General features: G+C 44.0%; 1 protein-coding gene across 3 annotated transcripts; it reads right to left on the bottom strand.

Annotated features, from left to right (window-relative positions):
• Positions 1 to 9: 9 nt before the first annotated feature.
• On the bottom strand, positions 10 to 27,562 carry RUNDC3A (RUN domain containing 3A). Of its 3 annotated transcripts, XM_066586751.1 has the most exons (12): positions 27,548 to 27,562; positions 18,526 to 18,855; positions 14,646 to 14,761; positions 12,515 to 12,648; positions 9,401 to 9,486; positions 8,441 to 8,530; positions 8,271 to 8,351; positions 7,829 to 7,994; positions 4,998 to 5,155; positions 4,237 to 4,374; positions 1,551 to 1,654; positions 10 to 765 (listed from the first exon to the last, which is right to left on the bottom strand). In XM_066586751.1, the coding sequence occupies exons 2-12, from the start codon at positions 18,630 to 18,632 to the stop codon at positions 623 to 625; spliced, it is 1,323 nt and encodes a 440-aa protein (XP_066442848.1). In that variant the 5' UTR covers positions 18,633 to 18,855; positions 27,548 to 27,562; the 3' UTR covers positions 10 to 622. The 3 variants fall into 3 exon arrangements, with proteins under 3 accessions (XP_066442848.1, XP_066442847.1, XP_066442849.1); XM_066586750.1 differs by lacking the exon at positions 27,548 to 27,562 and having other exon boundaries at positions 18,526 to 18,950; XM_066586752.1 differs by lacking the exons at positions 4,237 to 4,374; positions 27,548 to 27,562 and having other exon boundaries at positions 18,526 to 18,952.
• Positions 27,563 to 27,999: the final 437 nt, after the last annotated feature.

The raw sequence follows: 27,999 nt of genomic DNA, 5'->3' as shown, positions 1-27,999 counted from the left end.
CTCACACAGTTTATCAGTTTATTGGACAGAGTTGCACAGCATCCTCTGGAAAAGGCAGTTTCCATGACAAGCACAGTTTTGTACCAGTGGTATCATACACAACATGATGAATGACGAAGACAAAGGAATGGAGCCAACTTCTGCCCTCGTAGGGTTCATGAGTTGAAGGTCTCCAGCTGGTCCATGAGCGTGAGGAGGTGAATATTGGGTCAAATATTTTCTAAAAGGTTTCGAATGGTGGATGAAGTTATGGAGCTTGATCACTTGTATCGTGTTGGATGCCTCTCTAAGAAGTGCCAAAACTTATAAAATTGTTGGGTTTCAAGAGTCTCCAAGGTTGTGATTTGTCATGACTCAAGTGGTCTCAAGGAAAGATGAGAAGAACTGGTCATCCTTGAATTTACTCATCATCTGTTGGGTGGTGGATTAAGAGTCGTGTGCTATTCTATAGGTCCTTCATATAGGATTAATAATCATTTTCAGAAAGTGGCATGATAAGGTTGGAAGTCCTAGCTGAGCCCGTGCATATACATGGGAACAGGTAATGGCATATTGAACTTTACTGGGCTTCTTATCTTGCAGCCGGGACGTAATGTGGTTGGAAATGTCTAGCAGAAAATTCTCAGCTGGGGCTCCCAGTAGGACTCGTCTCACTGCTATTACTGACAAGGCATTCATTGGATTTCAGGCTTGGCAAAGATTTACAGCTGGGAATAGATGCCAAAGATCCACAAAGGCCCAACATGGATGGAGTGGGGTCCTTACCTGAGGACAAAAAGTTAGAGAAGTCAAACACAATGACCCCAGAGGCAACAGCATATACAGTAGATTATGCAACTATTCTTCCAGTTAAAGAGGTTATCCAGTTGTAAAGTATTGATGGCCTATCTTCAGGATAGTTCATCAATAGCAGATGAGTGGGGTCTATCGCCTGAGAGTTCCCTGCCAATCAGCTGTTCACCAGGCCGGTAGTCTAGTGCACCAGCAAACAGCTCCATTCCTACTGTAGGGGCCAGGTTTGGTATTGAAGGTACAGATACAATTGAAATGAATGAGAACTTGGTTTGCAATACCAAGCACGGCCACTGCAATAGGAATGGAGCAGTCTGGTTCCTGCAGAAATCAGCTCAGTGCACAAGTACGCCAACCCAGAGAACAGCTGATCAATGAGGGTCCCAGGGGACAGACCTGACCAACCCACAACTGATGACCTATCCTGAAGATAGGCCATCAATAGTTTACAACTATTACAAAGTTAACACTGGGGGGATGGGTGCTATGACATCGAAGTCTATGAAATATAATTGTTGTGGCTGATCATGGTCAAAAATGGTACTGCAAGTAGGTAGTGACAAATGTTGCTAAGCATTGTACCTATTATCAACAGTGATCTCTAACTATGGGCCATCAGGGCATGGTGTGAGCTAAAGAGCCATGGGTTGAGGAACACTGCTCTATAGTAACACTCCTGTATATACCTGTCCACATTACTTTGTCTATCAATCAATAGAGTCCATACTCCATCCTTTCGGGAGACTAACACTTCTTACCAATAGGACCCCATGGTTCCCCGTCCTGTTTTGCATCTCCCCTTTGGGATTCAGAGCTCAGGCTGAGCTCAGCTGACAGATGTTCTGTGCTCAGGTAGCTGTGTCTGCGGAGAAGAGACAATGGTGACAATAGTATAGATCATCAGATTAGGAGGCAACTATTACTATGCAGACAGTGGGCATTCAGGATTCACAGTTTATAGGGTTTTCCCCTATATGTACTATCTATGTACGGATCCTATGAGAGAAGGGATTAAACAAAATTCTGTCCCGGGACCAGAGGGGACGGGGATATATTACCTGCAGTTGTTATCTGCCGTCCCTCCGATCCACCAGTTCCAAGTCCTGTTTTAAGCTGTCCAAGATAGCCAACTCAGTCCTCAGACTACCTATTCCCCCATAGTATTAGACTACTAATGCAATATGCCTACTCTCATATGGGGCAGAGCTGCTCATGTGATCAGCATTGGTCCATCAGAGAGCAGTCCACAGTGTGTATTAGATAAACATCTTGGACAGCAGAAATAGGCAATTCTAGACACAACCCATGGATAGGAGTAGCACTGTAGGAGAAATTAGTCAGGTTTTTCTAATCCTATAAAACCCTGTTCGTTCTCTCACTTAATGGGCAATGCTGGATCATTTTAAGGATACCCAATCCAATATACTAATGTCAGCTATGAGAAGAATGACTTAAGGGGTAGAGTTCATGATGTTCTTTGGGTCTAGCGAACAGTCTCCACGGGTCATCCTACTATTGGGTTCTCTTTGAACAATCTTTAAAAGGGTATTCTCAGCTAAGTACAAATTGCAGAGGTGAGACCTGTACCTATCTTAAGATTTTAGGCTGACCACACCCAGACTGGCTGTATGCAGCTGGGAGTGTAAGAAGTTATGGAAACAGCCAAATAGGTTTTACGTGGTTTCCATAACTCCAATAGAAGTGAATTGGAATTACGGAAACAGCATAGCACAGCGAGCTTCGTTATTTCTATAGCTCAAGAACTGCAGAAACAGCAAAGTTCTCTGTTACACTTAATCCATGGTTGGCCTCAGAACTTGCGACAGAAGCGGATCTCAGAGGCACGACCGACGTCTATGAGGCCTTTATGGCATAATCTACGAATATGCCATAAAAATCCCAGATGTCATCGACTTTCCATGGCCGATGACATGCAAGAGTACTATATGATGACTACTAGATCGGGACACCCATTTGTATTACGGATACATAAATGTTTGTCACTGAGCCTAAAAAATTTCCCATGATTCCTTTTAACTGTAAACATCTTAATATGCCTTAAAGAGAACAAAGTAGTATGAATGGGGTTTACTGCAGACTAATGGTGTAGACAAGACACTCAGTGCAGGCGGTAACGAAGACAGGCAATGGCAACCTCTTGTTCATGATCTTGAAGTTGGTTTACAACTCCAGTGGATCTTAACCCTTTGCAATCCAATTTGTATCCTGGTTTTCCTAGGGGGCTTACTCTTTTTCTGCCATTATACAACGGCGCTATCTGCTGGCTAAAGCCAGTACTGCATGAGGTGACACGTTGGGTAGGCTCCGACAGCAGAGAGGCTAGCAATATACAGTAAGAGAACCCCGATGGACGTTTTCCAACATCGGAGCTGTATGGCCTTAAATCATAATGTCTTCAGAGGTCAGACAGTGGATTGTAAAGGGTTAAAACACCAACTCGTTAGCAGTAATTGATGTAGGGATATACTGACTATAGATATTTATGGCAGATCTTTTACATACATACAATAGTTGGGGGTCTATGGCATGGAAGAACAGGAGGGTCTTCATGCCCCCCACTGTGGTAAGCAAAATAGTCAATGGCGGACAAGAAAGGGAGGGGAAGGGGAGAATAGAAAAGCAAGCTGGGCATGCCTGTTGTGCTCTCCATTAAAGGGCAATTAAGTACTTTCAGTACTGATGACCTCTCCTCAGTTGAGCATCAGTGGTCCGCCATACTGCCACACAGCTCCCATACTCATAGCAGTAGGGCCATATGTCTACATGGGGGTTGCAGCCAGACGTGCAACAGCTGCCATTCATTTCAGTGGGAACTATGCCTTCTATTGCACTTCCAACTTTGAAACCAATGTGAACAGACTGGTAAACATCCGTCCCGTTGCAGTGAGTGCAGAGACTGAGATCAGCTGAAGACTTCTGCTGATCAACTATTGATGACCTATCCTGAGGACAGGTGATCAATACTGCTCAGGCTTAAATACCCAGAATACCCCTTTAAAATTGACGGGGGTTTACGAAAATAGCAAAACAAAGTGATTTTGCTTTCTCCTTTTTCAACGTTCCTTGCCATTGTGCATTTAGCTTGGCATGACAAGAATAATGGAATACCCTTCTCCCAATAGGTGGGGTCCCAGACATTTACGACATCTTACAGCTATACCATATCCCTCAATGATTGGAACATGTAGTCTTGAAATCCTGAAAAATGAATGCTGTCCTATAATACAAAACATCTAAGCAAGATTTGATTCCACACAGATATGGACTTCACCATTTCCACAAAACCACAGAAGACGCAACGTTAAAAAGTGGAAGATTAGTTTAAATGAGTCAGTTTGTGATAAGTTAACATCAGGACATGAGAAATATGGTGCAGACTAAACGAACGTTCAGACTAAAGATGTCTTGTGGTGTGTGTCTTACCTCCTGTACAGCGAGGGCTTAACAGATGTCTCGTTATCATTAAGGGTGCCCAGGGAGGGCCACTGGTTTACCAGAGGGGCCCCAATGCTTGAGTTGAACTGTTTGATGGGGGCATTTTCAGAAGGGAGTAGCCCAGTGCTGGAATTACAGGGAAAGAATGCACTAGTTATGAAATGCCACAGTGCATGATGGGTATATGTTTGGCAGTGATTGGCAAATGTTGCCTCCATCATTAGTGTATAGGACTTATGGCATATTGTGACCTCCACAACTGCTGACCCCATATCAATTATGGCCTATTGCTATGTTATTTATACACCCTCCCACTTCATTTCTGGGAAGAACTGGCATCACTTTCCTATTATGGGTGGATTTTCCCTTCTGATGGTTTATGAGGGTGTTTCCAATGAGGGACAGTTTTGAAGCCCATATTAGGAACTTGTAGTGTACACACGTATGAAAGGTCTCTGCTTGGAGTGGACACATAAATGTCCTGCGACCAGGAATAACAACAGAGGAGTCTGTGCCAAGTCGGCGGTCTATGGCCAACCAGGGTTTGCAACAAATATGCCCACATGTCCGATTGACATGGCTTGTAAAAAGGAAAGCACCGTGCGAGAAGGTAGAGGAAACAAAACCTGTGGTCATTGTAGGGATTGATCCTTATATCTACCCCAGTCACTACTCAGGGGTAGATATAGAGGTACTTTCCTCTCTAGGAGTTCTATGTCGGAGAGTTCCATGTGCTTCGTCTCACTCACAGCTGTTCCTGCAGTTCGAGGATGACTCCCTCCAGCTGGTGCTTCTCCTGAAGACTCTGTTCTGCCTGCTCGTTGAGTCTCTGGGTCAACCTCTTATTCTCAGCTTCTAGATTCTTCAGCTGAGACTCTCGCAAACGGACCAGCTCCTCCAGGTAACCCTAAGGAGAAACGTTGGAGATAAAACATGGTGGACTGGGCTTCAACAGTATTATCATACATTTAGGTTCACACAAAAAAGCCAATCATGATGGATCCTACTCATTTCCAGAGTAAGCTAATACCGGTAGGAGCTGAGCAGATTGATAGAACGTTTTAGGAGGAAAAATTCAGTAGAACTAGTAATATTTTCATTCTTAATTCCTGCTCCTTGTATGCTTATAGAATAAGGGATAAGACAACCCACTGGACGTCTAAGCTCAGAATGAGCAGGAATTAAATCTATATATCAATCTGCTCAGCGTCTCCTGCTCTATAACATGCTGCCCAGATATAGGACATCAATCAAGCGGATTCCATTGAGGCTGGCCACATATAAAATAGTTGTCGCTCCAACGCTTGTTCGACTGACTCTACCCTAAGCATGCAGTTGGCTTGGCTGAGCCCGCATGTTTCATTCAATGCAAGGAGTGGACTATACTCTCAGAACAAAGTATTGGGCATCCGAAATTCCATCAGATCTCAACCTTCTTTTCCTTAAAACGTCTGTCATTGAACAGATTGACAAGACAAAAACAGTTGGCTGATCTAGTCAATATCGGTGGGTTCGGCTAAAATTTCTCTTGTGTTTGGCCAGCTTTAGGTATGGAATAATCATTCTAGATGCGAAAAATCTCGTTCCACCTTTTATGGCACAAGTATAGTATAGGTGGCATCACTGACTACTCCTATACAAAGAGTGCATGAAAGGTCCAAGAGTCCTCTTCCAGGGAACAACTCTACACCAAGGTCTTCCTTTATTGCAAACAAAAGGACAATCAAGTGACGTGACCGGCGCTCCGCTCCCGCTGCAATGCTCCTATACAAAAGAAGATATCTGCCATCATCCTCATCTGCAGATATGCTTCCAGTAATGAAAGAACAAGCTCATTAGATCATCTGCCATGGAGGGAACTCTGCAATCAGTCATCACAACACAGGTTTTACAGCAGCTTTTCCTCATTGATTTGAGTTAAGTTTATTAACTTAAGTCTCTATTGATCATATAAGGAGATAGAAAAGTAACAGATCAGATCGGCAGTTTCCCAGTAAGACCATTGACGGCACGAGGCAGGCTTCTAATTAATAAAAAAAAATAAATCCATAGAACAAAAATAGAAAACCGTAGAATACTATTTTATGGAAGCTTTCTCAAATTTGCAAGCTACTGAGCTCATATCTCCCAGCATTCCCTGCTTATTCAGAGACATTAGCTATCGTGCTTAGTCTTCAGAGAAGTGCAGTTTGCCCATATATATATTGCACAGTAATCCAGTATAATAAAAAATTGTAATTAAAGTCGGTCTAGCCATCAGCTGATCACTGCTACTCCAGCTTCAGAAGCATCTAGCAGCCAGCTGAGAGGATTTGCGGGTGGTCATATATTTCCCTTGCAACCAGAAATTCGTACAATGGGCCAAGTCTGCCATAGTGACAGCTGCTCTTTCCTAGTTGCTCTGTACTTGGACTACTAGAGTGGGGTACAAAGTAAGGGACCCCACTCTACAATATGAATATGCCCAAATGCAGGGTCGGACTGGAGTGCAAGTATATTTTTACCGGCTGCGGGGGTTTGCAAGTGAACAATTTTACCAGCAAACTCATGTAGTCATTAATGGTCAATTTGAATACTATGCAGATTAGAGGTACAACTGAATTGTTAGTGTGGTTTTCGTGTGACCTAACCCTTCAATAAAGCAATTTGTGGGGGAACTACAACCCCCAGCAGGTATTGACCCTAACAGGTGACGGGACACACTTTTTTTCAGTAGTAGACCTTCTGCCTAGTGTTTGGTCCAGACTACTTGTGCCTTGGGGGCCCCCGCTGTAGCCTGCTGAATAGCTCTTGCCTTGGACTAGTGGCCCTCTCAGATCTATGTTCAGCAAGCAGTTGCAGGATGATTGACGATAGGAGCCCTCGTTGCAGCGTTAAGAAGATGGACCCCTTGGTGAAGATAATAACCAGTCTGTCAACACACCTAAATGTAATCTCCGCCAGCCTCTACATAGATAGAGGTTATAGCCAGCTTATTATATGGACATATAGGCTGGTTGAGATGCTGTATGTACTGCCTATCTATACGTGCTATGCAGGTGTGTGTGGCGTTTGTGGCCCACTCCTGGCTCAAGGACCATTGGTGGGTTCACCTGTTTCCTTTTGGATCAGTCTGCCCTAATGGGGCATATGGAGGTGGCCATCTTCATGTGACAACCTGTTATATATTCGACCATGTGTAACTGTGTTTCTAACAGCCTACTCAGATTTTGTTTTCTCACGTTTTGCATTGGTGAGAGCAAGAAATGTGCCAGGAGACCAGGGGGCACCAAGCTGAATTTGGAATTGGGACCCACTGTATGACAAGCAAGCCAACTTAGGACACAAAAGTCTGCCCTTATTTTGGTCTCTACTCTGCCCCTTATGTCTATTTCCTTTGTTTCTTGGTCACAAATAATTTAATTTGCTTTGGCTTGATCTCAAGCTCTTCTATTCTCCAAACCTGAGTGCAAGTGGTTAACCTCGGCTGCCATGCCCCATAGTAGTAGCTACGCCTACAGATGGGAAGGTTTGACCGGGTACTAATGTTCTTGCACTTTTTAGGTTCTTAACAGATAATCGATTATAAAATATCACTTACCTTTTGTGCATAGACAATACGAAATTTCTGCTCCATCTTACGCCACTTGCTGTACCAGCTCTCCTCATCCGTGAGAAGTGGCAGGTAGGGGTGTTCTGGGGAGCTGTCCTCGCTGCTACTGCCCCCCATACTCTCTCGATCTTCCTCCTCACTTAGGTAATCATAGCTGCGAAGGGAAGGACAAGTAAAAGTGGGACCAAGAAGAAGCTCATGGTTGGAGTAAAGTTTAAGTTGAAGGAACTCTAAGCTATAGACAGTGAGGACAATCACTTGTAGACACTCTTAGAATGCGGTCTAGTAGGAAGGGGTTGTTCCAGGATTTAGTTATCCCCTATACACAGGATAGGGAATAAGTGTCTAATCGGTAAGGGTCCGACTGCTCCGGGCTCCCAAAGAGGGTTGTCTCCTTTTATGAATGGAGCACACATCTTTTTATACTCACCTCTGAGTGAACTTCAAGTATGGGGTGTAATCTATGACTGCCGTGGTCTTCCCATCAATTCCTTCCCCTTTCAAGCAAAAGCTGCAAAAATGTGATAGAGATAGACATTGTATTTCCTTAAACTGGAGAATGAATTGGAAGAATGTATTAAATTTATAAGCTTCCTTCACCTGAAGTCAATGGCACTCAATCCTATCAGCATCCCTGTGAGTACCGACGACTCTTCACGTAGTAAGATGGCTCCATCATCGTAAAACCTCCTGTAAAAAGTAAGTATCACTTGCCTTTTTGAGCACCCATGGTCACAATCCAATGTATAGTCATAATGAAGAGTTATAACATATTAGACATCGGTGCACTGGGAAGCTGAGATCTGGGCTGCTGTATGTGCGGTCCTCACACTGTAGAGCTGCTTTGCAGTCCCTGTGCCTGGTTGTGACATGGAGGAAGCAGGAGGTCACCAGTGAAGACTTTTTTTTAGGATTGTTGCAAGGGCAAATCATTAAGTTATAGGCACTGAGACGTTAGGACCTCACTGGTGACCATCTTTATGATAACAAAGGCATAGGGACAATGAAAATACAGTAGCTAGCGCTACATTGTAAGGATGCCACATACAGCAACCCAAATCACATCTTCTTGGATCCTTGCAACTATGTATTAGGGAAGGATGGGAGTCATACATCCGAATTATAGAGATTAATGGTGGATTTATTCCTTAAACACACTTAGAAAGGTCCGAGACTATTTAAAGGGGTTGTGCCATGTTTGAAAAAAGTTACCGTCTATGTCCTGGATATGGGATAACCAGCAGATTAGTGTGGGTCCAACTTCTGGCATGTCCTAAAGTGAGGGCAACATTGTCGCACATGCGTGCCACCACTCCATTGATTGCAATGGCACCACTTGATATAGAGTTCAAGCGCTTGGCTATGTCCGGCAGTCCCATGGAAGTGGGGAGGTTCCCTACTACTTTAGGACACATTAGGCACGACCCCTTTAATTCCAACTTGAAAAAATGTATATCATGCACACACAGTGATGCAAGGACTCTAAAAACTTTACAACAAACATGTCAATTTTGTAAAGAGGAGTACATAAGTCTATTATACATGGAGTTTGTTGCTCACCTGGTGGTCCTGGTGTCTCTTAACGCGGTCACTATGTACTCCGAGAGCCTCTTCTCCATAAGAGCCAGGCGGATCCAAGCCCGGCCCTACAATAAAATACAGCATACATAATCCAGAAATTGCTGAAAGTCAACGTCCACCTGTTATCATGTAGCTTGTAGACCCAACACTGTGTGCTGCATAATTTCCTTATCACAGTCAGAGCTTCATCTTACTGGTATGGAGCTCCAAATCCACATACATTCATATAACCTTGAGTTTAAAAACAGTTGCATTGAGTTTCAGGCTCCAATCTTTATTCCTTCACTCATTTTCAAACCTTCCCAATAGATTTTGCAACCTGCTCCTAGTTTCGTACTTTTCTCACATGGTCATGTCCCTCTGGACATGACCATACATGCTGGATAGTGTTGAGCAAACCAAACCATTCAAACCCAGTTTTGGGTCGAACTTTACTAAAAGTTTGTTTTGTAGCAAACCTCAGGTGGTTTATCCTGGCCAAACCCACTGGAAAAAAGTTGGTGGACCTCACAGTTTACACTGTTGCATTGCAATGATGGGGTCTTAGGTACAAAATCTGATCTGGGACAACATCCAATAAAGTCATGGAAAGATTGCCATTAAAAATTAACCTTTATTCTAAATAATTAAAAATATTATTAATAATCTTCCTGAACTGCCAAATAAATATACAAATTCACTATGAAGGGAAAAAGGGGAGCACAATATAGAAAATACATGCCTCGAAATATAACCCTATATATACACTGGGCCCTGCCAAATCAAAGCTGGAATAGCCGCTCTGACAAGGGCGATCCTACCTGGAATACCCTAATGCAAATCGGTTATGCCCTAATTAGGGTAAAATAATACGCTCATGCATGGGAACTCCAATGCACTGGTGGAAAACACGCAGTCACGTGGGACAAAGAATCAACACCACCTGTAAATGATGCACTTAGACGGCCACAGTACATTTGCAGACCAAATAATCAATAAACATGAAGCTCTCATGGCTACTACACAAACAAACTCCAATAGGTGTCTGGACCACAATGCATCAGTGATAAATTTGCACACCATTATTTGTACCGGCAGCGAGAAGATAGCACTAACCGATATATCATATCAGGATCGGCTGTTCTGATATTTGTATCTTTCTTATCTCTGAGCTGTTAATATAAATATCTCAGTGTGGTGTTTATAGCCATTTGTCGGGTTAATTATAATAAATTATCACGGTTTCCTTGCAGTACTAGGGTCCTGGGTCCAAATCTGACCAAGGATAATATCGGAGACAAATAAGCACTATTTAATATGTACATAAAAGGTGATTATCATGAAACATAGGGAGAACATACAAACTCCATGCAGATGTTGCTCCAATCTAAACCTGGATCCCCAGTGTTGCAAGGCAACAGTTCTAACCGCTGAGTCACTGGACCACCACCACCTATTTTAGGGGGAACTGTGAAGTTCCAGTTTGCTTCAAACTAAGTCCGACCAAACAAACAAAAATTCGTTGAGTCGAACAACCAAACTTTTTCAAAAGTTCGCTCATCACTGATGTTTGCTATATGTACAGCTTAATTCCTCTAAGGTTTTCTATTTCTACATTCCACAAGAAACCTATTCTCCCTCATACTGACACATACTAATGCAGAGGAGTGATCTTTTCTTCCCCCTGCAGACTTTTCCAAGTGTGTTTCTGCTTTCTTTCTAAACTTTTACACAGCCCATGAGATTCACTCTACTACTCCTGTTGAAAATGGTCTTGTCTGGGCCTTCCTCCCTACTTAGAATCTTTTGTGATCTGCCCTTTCTGAATACCTGGATGCTTTGTCCCCTCTCAATTTTCTGATCTGATGTGCACAGACTCTTCACCCTCCTTGCTGTCATCTCTAAGGCCCAGTCAGACAGCAATATATTTGGGCCATGTGCTGTCCATGTATTTCACGGATAGCGCACAGCCCTATAATTACTTATGAGGTTATTTACATGACTGCATTTCACATGGACTGATAGTCCATGTGAAAAATATAAATTTAAAAAAATTGCTGCGCTGTATGTTTTATTATCATCTGTTTTCATGGATGACAATAGCACATGCAGTGTGCAGGGTCTGTGTATATTAGACAGCACACAGACAGGTATGTGTGTACTGTTCGATGAGCGCTGTGCTCAAATTTCTCGGGTCAAATTGCAAACAGCCATTTAAATATGGCCTAAGAGATAAAAGAGGGAGCGAGCAGACAGTAGACACAGCCACAAGCAATGTGCTGTGGAATCTATGTCCAAGTCTGCAGGTTAGACAATTAGGTGAAAGAGTTACATAGATAACACAACAAAAAATGGTTGGAAATTTTGAAGGCTATTCAGAAACTTGCTTAAAGTTTGTATTTAGGAAGAAAATTAACAACTTAAAAAAAAAAAAAAATCAGTGTAAAGGTGTTAATAGGAGTTTATTATTAAACTTCTGGCTGCCAGAAGCCAGTACTAGAGGAAGCTTATAAGCTACTATATACTGTTGTATTATGGAGCTCACTATAAAACTTTTAAGTGGCAAGCCCTTAAAGGGGTTGCCCAGATATAAATTGATGGCCTCTACTTAGGATAGGCCATCAATTGTAGATCGGTGGAGGTCTGCCATCTGGAACCCCCATCAAGTAGCTGTTCACTGCACCAATTTACTTGTAAACGAAGCTGAGTTCTGCAGGAAGCAGACAGCTTCGTTCTCACTGCGGTGGACAGCCTTGGTATTACAGGCAAAGTTCCCATTGAAGTGAATGTCAGAGGGCTGCAACACCAAGCTTGGCCACTGTAGTGAGAACAGAGCTGTCTGCTTCCTGCAGAAATCAGCTTAGTTTACAAGCAAACTTGTGAAGTGAACAACTGAGTCCCAAGTGGCAGACCTCCGCCATTACATCAATAGTTTACAACTGGATAACCTCTTTAAACTCATCTTCAATGGCAGCTGCAAGCGAACTGTATCTAGCAGCATCATTTCTATCTCCTGAACACCACTGACGACTCAGACTGCTTAAGAAAATAATGTCCAATCTACATAGGACAGGTCCTAATCATGCCCAATAACATTATTACACAAGTACTAACCTTTGCTCTTGATGTGCTAATGTTCTCCATATTCTCAATACTACTAATGCAGTTATTGGGCACTTTGTTGCAAGCAATGCGGATATAATCCCAGAATCCTCTCTGTCCATCTGTGCTGAACCAGCTAACATGGCCTATGGTAAAAGAAATAAGTCACCTGTACAACATTCTTTATAGGTCACTATAAACTTGTATATTACACACAAGGCTGTAAGGGGCTTCCTTAAGGAGTTGTCATATTTAAGGACATGTCTGTCACCAGGTAGCCTATGCCTTAAAATAAAAAAAATAAAATAAAAAATAAAAAAAATCAGCGGTTACTGACCTCTCCACACTCCCTCATTTGTCTTCCGCCACTGGCTCCAGTCTCTGCTGCGACATCACTTTAGATGCTGAGCCCATCTACAAACAAGCTGCAGCAGTGAATTACAGCGTTCAGTAATCATGGCTGAGTGCTGTCATTGGCTTCTACAGCAGGTTTACGGGACGTCCCCGCTGCCTCTAAATAGAGAGTGGAGACCGGAGCAGACGGCAGGAGAGAAGTGAGCAACCACTGATTGTTTAAATTTAAGGCATGAGGGAACCGGTATTAAGGGTTTCCATAACTCGGACATCCCCTTTAAGTTGCTATGAAGATGGGAAACCTGGGGTTGTAGCAACTTCAAGTGGCCAATTTGAAAAAACTGCACCCAGATATTGCTTCCAATATGCTGTGCTGGAATTGGCTGTCAGGAGGTCTTGTGTTGGAAGGTCCTAAAATGATGAAGGAGAGAGTAAGGACTGAGCATGCTCACTGGGAACATTCTAGTGTAATGATGCCCTGATGTAAAAAAAGGGAGCACTTTCAGCTGTGCTACAGCAGAAGCTCAGGGACTGAGTATAGAGCTGAGGTGCTGTTGGGTACTGCCAGGAGAGACACAGGAGAAACTATAAAAATAAAGGGTAGTAAGGACTGAAAGTAGCGCTGCAGATCCAGAGTACAAGGGCCTGCAGGGAACACCAGGGCTGCGAGAGGGACTGTTCAAAGAGCTGCTGCTCTACTATTTAGGTGAATACTAGGATCCAGAGAAAAGAACTATGTGGAGTCCAGAGAGACCACGGGATTGCGCTGTAGAGCAAAGGATCAATATCAGGTAGGACATTGAGGAGTTCATTGGCATTGAGTTGTAAGTGAGGTCGGCCTCAGTTAAAACACTAAGTGTGCACACAGCTAGAAACAATAAGTTAGCAGGCCTGCTATAGGAAGGGCTGACATTGTGGATATTGACATTGTGATAATTCCAGGTGCTCAAATCTGACTTATGGACTGAGTTATTTAAAGAGACATTGTACTTGGATATATGGGAGTGAAGTTATGCATTGTAGTCGGCCTTATGACCTCATTAATTATCGGATGTAATGGATATAGTCCATAAAGTGTTACAGTTATTGTGTATTGCGCATAAAGTATTATTGATCTTAGGATTCAGTTAGCCATAGGTGAATCTATGGTAAAAGTTAATAGTTGACTTGTTAATATACCATTTTCTATTTTCATTTGTTTGTTCATAAATAAATATTGTATATTTTTGTAATTCCTTTTGTGGCATCGTATCCTGAATCTGTGTCTCGATACCACCACTTGCGACGAGGCAACAAAATTATACACATGCAGCATTTCCATAACCAACTACCATCATGCCACAACTTAAATGTTTACCTATGGGGGGGGGAGGGGGGGGGGGTCAAAAAAGGACTTTGAAAACATTGCAAAAAGTTTAAACAGGATTTGTCAGGTTTTGTGCAATGGCTGCAACGTAGCTTGCAACATTTTTCCATTGGCGGGTCATGAAGCGAGAGTTCTGCTGTTTTGCCAGATCTAACAGTCAACGTCATAAGATTTTTATGCAAACTTTGGGTGGCAAATGTCAAGAAAAAGTCATTACCAAAAACAGAGTTAAAAAGTGGCACTTATATGCAAAAAGCAGCATGCGAGTAAGACAACAGTTGCCAATTCGGTGGTTGCAAGTCTTGAAAGAGTCTGTACGATATTGTTTTTTTGTATAGGCATCAGTTTCAGCCCATTGGAATACAATGACCCATCTTCTTTTTACCCCCTTGGACTCCCATCATGCATCTCCTCAGTTCTCACCTTTGAAGCGATGACTCAAGATATGTTCCAAAATTGCAGCAAAGTTCACAAATTCTTCTGAGGAGTCATCAATCGGCTCTGCTGTATATTTTTCCAGGAGGGTCTTTACTGAGAATCTGGTATACAATTATAGGGTTAATAACAAGTGAGTGATGGCAGCAAAATTATTAGATCATCAGGATGAAGCAAACATGAGTCATTGAAATATTTAAAGGGGTTTTCTCACTTAAGAGGCTGACCATGATCTCTAAAGACAGCAAGAAGGGTGCAGCGTTACTGGTACTTCATTCTAGCAATCAGTGGGAGTTCCCAGCAGCCACCAGAAAGACATTGATGGTAAATCCTAGTAATATGCCATCAATTTCTGAAGTCAGATACCCCCTTTAAAGGGAATCAGTCACTGGCCCTCGTACACTAAGACTTGTTACAGATTCCACAATAATGCCACCTAAAGGTATAACTGTGCCCTCAACCCTAAAACCCCTTAAATAATTCCAGCAGGGTCCTATAGAACTACACTGCAGTCTTTGGCAAAAAAAGCCATAAAAACTATGGGTAAAATGTACTTAGATCAAAGTTTTAGACCAAGGTCTACATAAAAAGTGCCCTAGAGTGAGGTATATTAGGACAGTGTTCCCCAACTCCAGTCCTCAGGGACCACCAACAGGTCATGTTTTCAGGATTTCCTCAGTATTGCACAGGTGATGTAATTATTGTCGGTGCCTCAGACATTGCCACAGGTGTTCTTACTATAGGATATCCTGAAAACATGACCTGTTGGTGGTCCCTGAGGACTGGAGTTGGGGACCCCTGTATTTAAGCCTCTTAAAGTGACCCCCCAGTTTCAAGGCAAACGTTTGTCCTGGAACCAGAGAAGGCAGTTATATTAGTTGCTGTCAGTCTTCTGTGTTGTTGCCCTTCTGATCCGTTGGTTAGGGCTACTGTTTTCAGTTATTCAAAATGGCCGATGCAATTTTCAGACTACCAAGTCCTTACAGCGAATTGGTAGTGTTAGTCTTTGAAAGCATTATACCTGCTTTCTGATTGGCCAATATTGCACACATAATCAGTGCTGGCCAATCAGGGAACAGTGCACAATACCTAGAAAATTGCAGTGGCCATCTTGGACAGAAGAAAACAAGATCCTGAACCAGTGGATTGGAGGAGTATCGACATAAAAGAACGACAGCAGGTAATATTCCCCCAGCCTTCAGTCCAGGGACAGAACTGTGTCCTAAAACTGGAGGGTCACTTTAATACATTTGGCACATGTCGAGCCAGTCCTTGCACCAGACTATAAAATCTGCATAGCTATGATCTGCCGTATATTTCCACTATAATTTAGGCCAGTTTCTGGTGTAAATTATAGTAAATCCTATGGGCTGTGGAGAATACACATTTTCTGAAAGCTTCATGTAGAGCAAAAAAAGCTAAAAAATTAAACTTTTTAAAACAGCAGAAAACTAATGTTAAAAGCTACATAAATTTCACCCTATGAGTTTAAATGAACCATCACATATACACAGCCGAAGAACGTTGGTCGTTTTGAAGACTTGCCCGCTACCTAGGCCATTCTGACCAAGCTGTTAGGAGGTGTGGGGAGCAGTGGTTCGGTGAAGGTATGCACACATGGCAATCACCAGTAGAGAAGATTGATAGATTTGCTCATGATTGTTGGTGGATCAAATAGTTTTGTTGTCCACCATCCAAACACTGGTGATCCCATCGGTACAGACTCGTCTTTGCTTGGACTATTTCCAGGCCCTTAGCAGAAGGAACTTTGTTGTCATTGGGCCCATTACGTGCCCTGCCATTAATACCCCAATGTTGTGAACGAGAAACTTGGACTGCTGTGCACTGGAACCATGTTATATTAACTGATAAATCTAGGTTTGGTTTGGACACAGATGACGGTCATGTTCGTATATGGAGGCCTCATGGTGAGCGCTTCAAACTTGGCTTTGCTGTGGAGTGGCACACTGCCCCCCCCTGCTGATGTGATGGTCTGGTGGGATAACAGTTGGTCACCCCTAGTAGTGGTACGAGGGATAATGACAGCTCAGCGATATGTTCAGGACATCCTGCGGCCACATGTCTTCTTCCTGTGGCAGCTTCCAAGAGGCTTCCAGCAGGATAATGCTCTGCAGCACACACAAGGGTTTCCCAGGAATGCCCCTGCCAGGTTGCCGCATTTCCTTGGCCTGCACAGTTGGCAAATTTATCGCTGATCGAGTATTTATGGGACCCGGTGGGATGCTGGCTTCGGCGGCCTATGAGTGTGTAGGATCTAGAGGCTCAGTTGTAACACTGAGGGCAAACGTGCTGCAGGACACCATATGGAACCTGTATGCTTCCATGTCTTACAGTATCTCATCATGTATCCAAGCTAGAGGCAGTACTACAGGGTACTAGAGCCTCCATGCCTGCCCATATCATATCTTGTATCCAAGCTGGAAATGGTACAACAGGGTACTAGAGCCTCCATGCCTGCCCGTATCATATCTTGTATCCAAGCCAGAGGTGGTACGACACGGTACTAGAGCATCCATGCCCACCTGTATCACATATTGTATCCAAGCTAGAGGGGGTACAACAGGATTCTAGAGCCTCCATGCCCGCCGTATCATATCTTGTATCCAGGCTAGAGGTGGCTGGCAGGGTACTAGAGCCTCCATGCCCGCCCATATCATATCTTGTATCCAAGCTGGAAACGGTACAACAGGGTACTAGAGCCTCCATGCCTGCCCATATCATATCTTGTATCCATGCCAGAGGTGGTACGATACGGTACTAGAGCATCCATGCTCGCCCGTATCACATATTGTATCCAAGCTAGAGGGGGTACAACAGGATTCTAGAGCCTCCATGCCCGCCGTATCATATTTTGTATCCAGGCTAGAGGTGGCTGGCAGGGTACTAGAGCCTCCATGCCCGCCCATATCATATCTTGTATCCAGGCTAGAGGTGGCTGACAGGGTACTAGAGCCTCCATGCTCGCCCATATCACATCTCGTATCCATGCTAGAGGCGGTACAACAGGGTATAGAGGCTCCATGTTGGCCTATATCACATATTGTATCCAAACTAGAGGCAGCAGTATGCAGGGTGCTAGAGCCTACTTTGTATTGTATAGCTTCCTCCAACAAATGTATCCTTTCACACTAATATCCTAATCACTATATATATATATAATTATTACAATCACACATAGAAAGTTTCATCTGATTCCATTAACTACTACTTGGTGCATTATTTTTTTTTGTCAATGACTGTATGTTGTGTATTAATATGCAGGTTAACCCTTGGTGAACCTTCACTGTATTTTACGGAATTTTATGTACGCCAATAATGCAATCACGGGTGATGGATATCTCAGAAGTGACATCAGTGCGTGAGCCAGCATACGGTTAATGGAGTCAAACACAGTGATGGTTAATGACCACTTCCTCTCTTCACACCCTCCATAAATATCCTCATATTCTAAATCCGGCCACACGGCTTGTGACTAAGTCACTCAATCTCTCGCTGTGATATCACTTCCTGTGACCATCTTACATGCATTCCCATAGACAGTTGAGCCTCAATCCTTCCCATCAGTGATAAGGTCCGGTGGAAATCATTACAACCACGTTGCTTTAACTCTTTATTATCCTCTCTCCATATTTTTCCCGATGCAGACAAACCATAGAGAGGCTGGATGTAGAATCCCCATAACCCCACATTTCCTACTATCTATTCACTGTCCAGCCTTATGAATCCCATTAGCCATTTTTGCATCCTTCCCCCCCCCCTCCCAATTATCTTTTCCTAAAACACTATCCTCCTTACATTAATGCATTATGACCCATAGTACAGCGCCCCCATGAGCCCCAGCTCTAACCTGCACACAGTGAGAAGGTTCTTCCTCTCCACAGCAATGTTCCTTGAAGAAGCTTTCTTGGATGGCAAGCCTAAAGCCATGGCCGACTGAATGAAGCTTGGTTCCATGCAAATCTGAAGAACTCGTCTCCCTATCCCCACAAAGGACTGCTCTGGACCACCAGCAGGCCTGCAGGCTTCCCCCTACCAGCCAGGACCCCTCCCCACCTCCTCCTGCAGGCCTGTGGCTCTCTGCCCCCTCCTATGGGCTAGCAGGATGGATGGAGCAGAGCTGAGAAGGATGGGGAGAGGCTGCTGTCCCTGGTGCTGAAGCTGAGTGACGTCACCAGACCTGGAAGACAAGAGGAGGAGGGGGAGCTGAGGGTATACTGATGGAGGGAAGGACAATGGAGCAATGAAAGAGCACGGCGTTGTACATAGGACATCCTGCTACACCAATCCACATGACCTATGATGGGAGTGTTAATAGTGGGGAATAGCGGGCAATAAACAATACATTGATTATACAGAGAGGCTATGTGGAGTAGTAATAGGAGGACATATAGGGGGTTAAATGGAGTAATAGGAGGAGATATAGGATATTACATGGAGTAATAGCAGGACATATAAAGTGTTATATGAAGTAATAGCAGGACTTATAGGGGGTTATAAATATTAATAGGAGGAGATATAGGGGGTTAAATTCAGTAATAAAAAGATGATATAGGGGATTAAATGCAGTAATAGGAGGACATATAGGGGATGTTATATGGAGTAATAGGAAGAGATATAGGGGGTAATATGAACTAATAGGAGGAGATATAGGGGAGGTTATATGGAGTAATAGGAAGAGATATAGGGGGTAATATGGACTAATAGGAGGAGATATAGGGGAAGTTTATATGAAGTATTGGGATGAGATATAGGGGGAGGTTATATGAAGTAATAGGAGGAGATATAGGCAGAGGTTATATGAAGTAATAAGAGTGTTATATAAAGTAATAGGAGGAGATATAAGGGAGGTTATATAGGGTAATAGGAGAAGATATAGGGGAGGTTATATGGAGTAATAGGAGGAGATATAGGGGAGGTTATATGGAGTAAAGGGGGAAATATAGGGGGTTATATGGAGTAATAGGAAGAGATATAGGGAAAGTTATATGGAGTTATAGGAGGAGATATAGGAGAGGTTATATGGAGTTATAGGGGGAGATATAGGGGAGGTTATATGGAGTAATAGGAGGAGATATAGGGGGTATATGGAGTAATAGGAGGATATATAGGGGGTATATGGAGTAATAGGAGGAGATATAGGGGGTATATGGAGTAATAGGAGGAGATATAGGGGGTTATATGGAGTAATAGGAGGAGATATAGGGGGTTATATGGAGTAATAGGAGGAGATATAGGAGAGGTTATATGGAGTTATAGGAGGAGATATAGGGGGTTATATGGAGTAATAGGGGGAGATATAGGGGGGTTATATGGAGTAATAGGAGGAGATATAGGGGAGGTTATATGGAGTAATAGGAGGAGATATAGGGGGTATATGGAGTAATAGGAGGAGATATAGGGGGTATATGGAGTAATAGGAGGAGATATAGGGGGTTATATGGAGTAATAGGAGGAGATATAGGGGAGGTTATATGGAGTAATAGGAGGAGATATAGGGGGGTATATGGAGTAATAGGAGGAGATATAGGGGGGTTATATGGAGTTATAGGAGGAGATATAGGGGGGTATATGGAGTAATAGGAGGAGATATAGGAGAGGTTATATGGGGTAATAGGAGGAGTTAGATGCATCGATATAATGAACCTAGTAAATAACAGTAACCATAGACAAGCCATGTCACTGCTTCGATAATTTTGCAGTCAGGCCTGGTGGGGATAACTCCCTCGGACCAGCTGCTGGGGGACTGATAACATTACATGCAGAGTGCTTGGGGCGTCCAGCGGGAGTTCTAGGGCAGAATTTGAACTTACCAATTACAGTCACCAGCCTGCCAGGACTATTACTGATCTGTGTATTATGCAATAAGGTTTTCTTTTTCAAGTCTTGCTGCAAGTTAACAGAAAGAATCCAGACAGGAATATAAATTAAAAAAAATATATGTTTAGATTCTTCTGATGCAGTAGAGACATCGAGCTCCATAGTGGAAATGCAGTATAGTATGTAGGAAATTGTCAAGAGGAGCGCAAGGGAAATATAGAGCAGTGACTTCTTGCATCACATTCCACCTCTCATTTTTCAGAGGGCTTTTGGAAAGCGGAAGGATGAGATTCAAAAAACAGCACCACTCTTGTCTGTGGCCTGTGACTGGTATTGCAGCTTTTAACCATTTCAGTGAACTCTGCAATACCAGTCACAGCCTATGAACTAAAGTGGCGCTATTTCCTTTTTAACTGTAATCTCATACAGCCCTTTTAAGTAGTGTTGTTCTAACTTTTTCATTGGCCTTAGCATCCCCCTTTGAAGGACACAATACTGCAAATAATTCTACAAAGAGGCTCTCTGGTTTAGAAAACTCATTTTCAAATATCTTATAAGGGGATTTTGAGTTGAGTCTGCCATTGAGGGTCCTCGTCAGTGGTGAGTGGCTACCAAGACCTCTTCCAGTGGAGGACCCAGTATACTCAGGCATTACACCAACAGCTCATTGATTTATAGAGATCCTCCAGTTTGGGCAGAAAATAAAAGGGGAGGGGTAGGGGGTATACTTTGTCTTGAAACTAGAGCTTTGGTTTAAAAAAGCACATTTTAATGCTTCATTTTCCCTGAAGTGGCACTGCAAGGAAATTGAGCATCTGCTTCACATCTCCTACAGAGTACATCGGATCACTGGGAGTCTCGTTCTTCAGGGGTCATTTCTGGCTTAGAAAGCCCCTTCTAAAAGACAATCTTCCTTCTTCTCAGAAGAATAGTTAATTTGCATACATTTCTCCCCCATGAATCATTGCATGGCCTACATGATGCCAACTTGGTGCTCTCCACAAAGAGAACCAATATTTCCCTAAATCCACATTGCGGGGTTTCATTGTGTTAGCTAGCAGAGCAGCATGAAGTTTGGCTTACACCCAAGTTTACCCTAACACAGTGATAGAAATTCAGACTTTGGAAAGCTGGAAATACTTTGAGGTACTGTTATGCCTCTTACCTCATTTCAAGTGCATTTATTAATCGCATTAGAATGCATATTGATTTAGGCCATACTGCATGAGTGCCTCCCATGTATGTAAGGCGATGAAGCCCTTTAAAAGGGTTTTTTCAGTACTTAGATATTGATGACCTATTCTCTGGTCAAGTCATCAGTATCAGATCGGTAGTCGATCAGCTGTTTGAAGAGGCCATGACGCTTGGGTAAGTGCCATGGCCTGTTCTCAGGCCTCTGTTGTCACGTTTATCGGTCACATGGCCTGATAGCAGCTCAATCTCATTCACGTGAATGGGATTGAGATGCTATACCAAGCACAGCCACTATGAAACACACGGCACTGTGCCTGGTATGCAACAAAGTGGTCGCAGCGCTTAGTCAAGTGCTGCAACCACTTCAAATAGCTGATGGGGAATCCTGAGTGGCGGACCCCCACTGATCAGATACTGATTGCATTCTGAGGATAAGTGATCAATATTATAATAGTCCTAGGAAATCCCTTCGAATCTATATCTGCTTTCAGTACATAAGCGTTTGCAGGGAATGTGCTTTAGCGATTTCTATGCAGCATGATGGCAGGGAGGGGCGGAATATACTGAAGAGGCAGAAACAGCTTAGTCACCTAACAGCGCTGGATCCCTCGGAGTTAATATCAGCAAATGACAGATGCAGCCGTATAATAGCAACGCATAGAAAGAAGCAGGAGGCGGTGGATATAGCATTTTCCACAATGTCAGCGTATACACAGATGAGGGGTGGACCCCCTCACAAAGAAAAAGAAATGTTTTACAATCAAGCTGGATACTACGTCCCTCAGGGGCCCATTCACATGGTGGTAATTTTCTGTCCATATTCACTGACCACATTCGCCCATTGCATAAATGGCCGTTTTTCCCCGATCATGGACTGCGTTTTCTCGCCCGTTCACACGACCGGAAGTGACGTTTTCTTTTAGAGAAAACATACGCCACACCCTGGAAAACCTTTATTCTGCAAAAATCCTGGGGATGCCATCCAATGCCCATATAGAGGCACCTGTAAGCTTTTCGCAGCATTGGACGCTGATAAACTGCCTCCTTCTCCCTTTTTTTCCAGCTCCCATAGGAGTCCATGGGAGCCGCCGCCGCCGTATATCAGTCGAAAGATAGTTCTAGAACTATCTTTTTAACCACCGTATATACACCGGCCGTATTTCGATCACGTATGTTCCATTTTTGACGGCCCAACGTATTTCTGCGCCATATATTCGCCCGTGTGAACAAATGTATTGGAAACCAATGCCTCAGATGCCGTATATCGGTCGGCCGTTAACACAATCGCCATTTATGCGCTCATGTGAGTGAAGCCTATGGCCGGCTTCACACAGGATTATTTGCCCACACAATACGCAGAGAATAGAGCCCAATGATTTCAATGGGTTTGCCCACATTTCTGGATTTTGCACATGCATTTCAACAGTACAAACCCCCCCCCCCCCTCCCTAAAAAAAAATAAATGCAGCGTTCTCCACTTTTCTGCACAACAAAGGTCCCCACAGAAGTCAATGGGGAGTTCACAAATGCGCGTGCAATATGCAAGGAGATGCGTGATACGCTGCGGAATTCTGCTAGGAAAAGAACACACCTAGAACTAATTAGACTAATTAGCCATTCCAATTGGTGCGTCTTTGTTTTTCCGCACGCAAAGGAACGTATCTTGCAGGTGCGAAAAGCACAGCAAAATACAGCGATATGTGAGCGAAAAAAGCCCCGTTCAGTGCGCAAAAAACGTGCGCTGAGGGACGCACAAATGAGCATACTCTCCTGTGAAGGTGACTTTAGGCTGGTTTCATACACGCATATTTGAAATCAATGCTTTCGCTTTCCCCCGTTTTGCGGCCGTGATGTGTATCTGCACGCAACATGCAACAGGATGCAAACCCGCCGGGAAAAGCCTACACCAGGACCTCATTAGGCTTATGATAGCCATTTAAATCAGTATTGGGGGGGTCCTCCACCCATGTGAACATGCCGTGCCTGTGCAAATACATAGAGTAAAGTACACAGGCACGCAAATCCGTCGCGCTAAGGTGAGCATACATGCGCATATGCTCATCTGACGCAGCCCATACTGTGTGGGTGTTGCATACATTGTGTTTTTTACATCCATGTGCCATCCGTGGGGCAGTTTTTTACGCACGCAAAAAAAAATTTAAACGTTAAACGATCCTGTTGATATCACTTTTCTCAGGCTTTCACTGCGTATAAAAAACACAGCACACATGCATGTAACATCCATGTTCGCCTCTTTTTTTATGCTCACATATACTTTTATGTGCAATTTTAGTGCATGAATATGGACAAAAATGCTGCGGCTTTTTTTTTTCTGTCCGCATACAAAAAAAAAGTAAAAACGCTTGTATACCAGTTTACTTGAATGGGTTTGTATGCAGTCCGTAAAGTATGGACAGCACACGAACAGTAACTCCGCCTGTGTGAATGGGCCCTTATACTTGCCTCCCCCAGTATTCTCCTGCTGTCAGAGCCGCCGCTGAATGCATTCTATGCACGTGCCTAGTTCTCTCCTTCTATGTGCCTATGTATTGCGCTAGATGCAGTGAGTGGCAGCTTCGATAGCACATAGTTGGGGGGGGGGGGGGGGTAAGCAGCAGAATAGGCACTTATAATCACATCAATGGATTTAGTGCTTCAGCTACTATGAGCCCTTAAATTTAGAGCTGACAGAGCCCCTTTAATTGGTTGGTACTATATTAAAAAAGGATCTGCTTTGGTTTCCAGGAACAGCACCCCTTATGACTGTATATAGCATTGCAGCTTATCCCCATTAAAGTGGTTGTCGCAGAATTTCAAGGTATCCCCCATCAGCAGAATAGAAAACTTACTAATTAGTGGGGTCTCAATGCTGAGATCCCTGCCATTCCCGACAATGGGACTTCCGTGTCCCGCTCTGTTGTCACTGCAGGGGTCGCTTATCCCCCCACAGGGAGGTCACTCTTAATGTAGCGCTGGCCGCACATGCATGGTCAGCACTTCATTTAATTCAGTTGGGCCGACAGAAATACTTGTGCGGGTGCCACTCAAATGTCTACGTAGTCCCATTGGAAGTGAATGGAACGCTAGTGCGATTGCGCGACCAACGCTTCATTCAGTCCACTCCTCAAGGGAGGTGGGTACAGTAACCCTGCAGCAAGGGGGACAGAGGACATGGGACCCTTGTTCTCTTACGAAAGCTGTCTAAAAGAAAATCTGTCTTGTTGCCCATGGCAACCAATCACAGCGCAGCTTTCATTTTGCTTCAGCAGTATAAGAAATGGGCAACAGGGACAGATTTTTTTTTTTCAGACAGCTCTCACAAACGTTTGGTGCCAGACTACTTTTCTGTGGCCACCATTTATATCGGAAGTTGAATTGCTGTGTATCAGAGTCGTAGCTTGGCTTTCCCTTACCTGGGGCAAAGATTTAGTTCAATGGCCTGTTGGCACTCCCTGGCATACAGAGGAACAAGACCCGTTAGTCACCCATATGGGAAGCAGAATGTAAAGGGCGTCCCAAGTACTTTTAAGATAATGAAAGCTGATGACTACCAGGGCTGCCATTACACTTCACCTCCACCACCCAGCCATCCAGTTTGGGTGGCAAGCAGATTCCTTGATTAGCCCCCATATTCTGAGATTAGGAAGAAGGGGGTGCCCCCAACGACATCTATAATAACCAGCACCCTATAAGTGCAGTCCAGGTCATTAACAGAGTCTCTCACTCTGGAGGACTCAAGATGTCCATTCATCACAAAGACAGACATGGATTTCAATAGGAACTATGTAATGCTTCATTTTCCCTGTGGGGGCACTGCAGGTGAACTGAAAAAGTGCAATTGGGCTTCTCCATTGATTACAGCTGACCACTTTGGGATCCAACAGCAGAACCTTTTGATAAGCTTATTTTTGGAAGACCCTGCTAACAATGCAGAACCAATTTAAATTGGAGGTGTATGCATAGTATTGTTAATTTACTGTATATACAGAGAAGTTAGTTTTACCATGAATATTGTCGCCCCTTTCCAATAAGTCCTTACATTTCAGGCTTCTAAAATGGGTTGCTGACATCAGGAATCATCTATATATTGCACAGATGTGTATAGCGATTGCATTACAAGAACATTTTTTAGTTCACGCTATAGGAAGACTCTGCATGACTATCATCAAGAAACATTATTCTCTGCAGAAACATGTCAAAAATTGGCACCATCTACAGAAAAGAACCGTCCCGTGCCAGAGAGGAAGCCCTAAGCAGCAGAGCTTACAGTCAACTGATAGCTGAGACGATGAGGAGACTCTGGAGGATCCTGGTTAGTAGACTGGTAAACCATTGTCTGGTTTTTACCCCCATGTACACCCCCTTCATTTTAAGGTAAACATCCCTGGTTCATATTTTTTATTACTAACCCTGGAGACCAGGCCATCAGATTAATTGAAGGACGACTTACCTGACCTCATCTTATCTGGTATTTACAGAGTATAGAGGTTTTGTGGGTTAATGTATTGTGTACTGCATACTATGGAACAATAAAAAAAACTTTATATAAGGCCAACTAATATGGTTTTGATTCTGGGTGGCTGTATGACCTTCTAATTCTTTAGAACATTTAGTTTTCTTGATGGCATGTTTAGGAAATCCATAATTGCCCCCTTGTCTCCATGCCTCTTGTTGCCGCTTGTCATCCTCGCTCCATCAAAACTGGTGCTGGTTGTCCGCCTTGTCTCCATCTGTCACATTGCTCCCTTTTCTCCATGCCTTTTGTTGCTGGTTACTCCTGTCCCTCTTATTGCTGGTCCCCATCCCCATTGTCTCCATGCCACTTGTTGCCTACATCCCTTTTGTTGTTCGTCCTGATCACCATTTGCACTATGCCGCTAGCTGTCGGTTGCCAGCTTGTCTCCATGCCATTTGTTGCCTACATCCCTTTTGTTGTTTACCCTGATCACCATTTGCACTATGCCGCTTGTTGCCGGTTGCCAGCTTGTCTCCATGACTATTGTTGCTGGTTACCCCCTTCTCTTTTTCTGCTGGTTCCCATTATCTCCATGCCTCGTGTTGCCAGTTGCCCCCTTGTATCCATGCCTCTTATTACCGATTGTCCCCTCCCTTCTCATTGCTGGTCCCAAGCCTCATTATTTCCATGCCTCTTGCTTCTAGTTGCCCCTTAATCGCTATGTCTTTTGTTGCTGTTACTACCTTCCCTCTTGTTGCTGGTCCCCATCTTGTCTTCATCCCCATTGTCTGAATGCATCTGGTTGTCAGTTTCCATCTTGTTTTCATGCCTATTGTTGCCGGTTGCCCCCTTGTCTCATTGCTGGACACCATCCTCACTTTCTGCATGCCAGTTGTTGACAGTTGTCCCCCTGCCTCATGTTGCTGGTTACCCCCTTGTCCCCCTGCCTCATGTTGCCAGTTACCCCCTTGTCTGCATGCCTCATGCTGCCGGTTACCCCCTTGTCTGCATGCCTCATGCTGCCGGTTACCCCCTTGTCTGCATGCCTCATGCTGCCGGTTACCCCCTTGTCTGCATGCCTCATGCTGCCGGTTACCCCCTTGTCTGCATGCCTCATGCTGCCGGTTACCCCCTTGTCTGCATGCCTCATGCTGCCGGTTACCCCCTTGTCTGCATGCCTCATGCTGCCGGTTACCCCCTTGTCTCCATGCCTCATGCTGCCGGTTACCCCCTTGTCTCCATGCCTCATGCTGCCGGTTACCCCCTTGTCTCCATGCCTCATGCTGCCGGTTACCCCCCTTGTCTCCATGTCTCATGCTGCCGGTTACCCCCTTGTCTCATGTTGCCAGTTTCCCCCTTGTCTCCATACCATATGTTTCTGGTTGCCCCATTGTCTCCATACCTCATGTTGCCGGTTGCCCCCTTGTCTCCATACATCATGTTTGTGGTTGCTTCATTGTCTCCATACCTCATGTTGCCAGTTGCCCCCTTGTCTCCATACCTCATGTTTGTGGTTGCTTCATTGTCTCCATACCTCATGTTGCCAGTTTCCCCCTTGTCTCCATACCTCATGTTTCTGGTTGCCCCATTGTCTCCATACCTCATGTTTCTGGTTGCCCCATTGTCTCCATACCTCATGTTTCTGGTTGCCTCATTGTCTCCATACCTCATGTTTCTGGTTGCCTCATTGTCTCCATACCTCATGTTTCTGGTTGCCTCATTGTCTCCATACCTCATGTTTCTGGTTGCCCCATTGTCTCCATACCTCATGTTGCCGGTTGCCCCCTTGTCCTTTTCAGTCTGCATTTTTCCATCTTTTGTAAAAGTTAAGCTTCATTCTGGCCACTCGTGCTT

Source organism: Eleutherodactylus coqui, chromosome 13 (genome assembly GCF_035609145.1).
Source record: "Eleutherodactylus coqui strain aEleCoq1 chromosome 13, aEleCoq1.hap1, whole genome shotgun sequence".
Taxonomy (NCBI): Eukaryota; Metazoa; Chordata; class Amphibia; order Anura; family Eleutherodactylidae; genus Eleutherodactylus; species Eleutherodactylus coqui.
This window is presented reverse-complemented; position numbering and strand designations above follow the sequence as displayed.

What these genes read in the sequence shown, in the direction of transcription:
- RUNDC3A (XM_066586751.1), bottom strand. Translation starts at nt 18,632, where the DNA reads ATGGAACCAAGCTTCATTCAGTCGGCCATGGCTTTAGGCTTGCCATCC. An exon ending in CTTGAGTCATCGCTTCAAAG is followed by an intron (nt 12,649 to 14,645) that starts GTGAGAACTGAG and finishes CTTTTACCATAG; the next exon opens with GCCATGTTAGCTGGTTCAGC. An exon ending in AAGCCCTCGCTGTACAGGAG is followed by an intron (nt 1,655 to 4,236) that starts GTAAGACACACA and finishes TCTTCTCCGCAG; the next exon opens with ACACAGCTACCTGAGCACAG.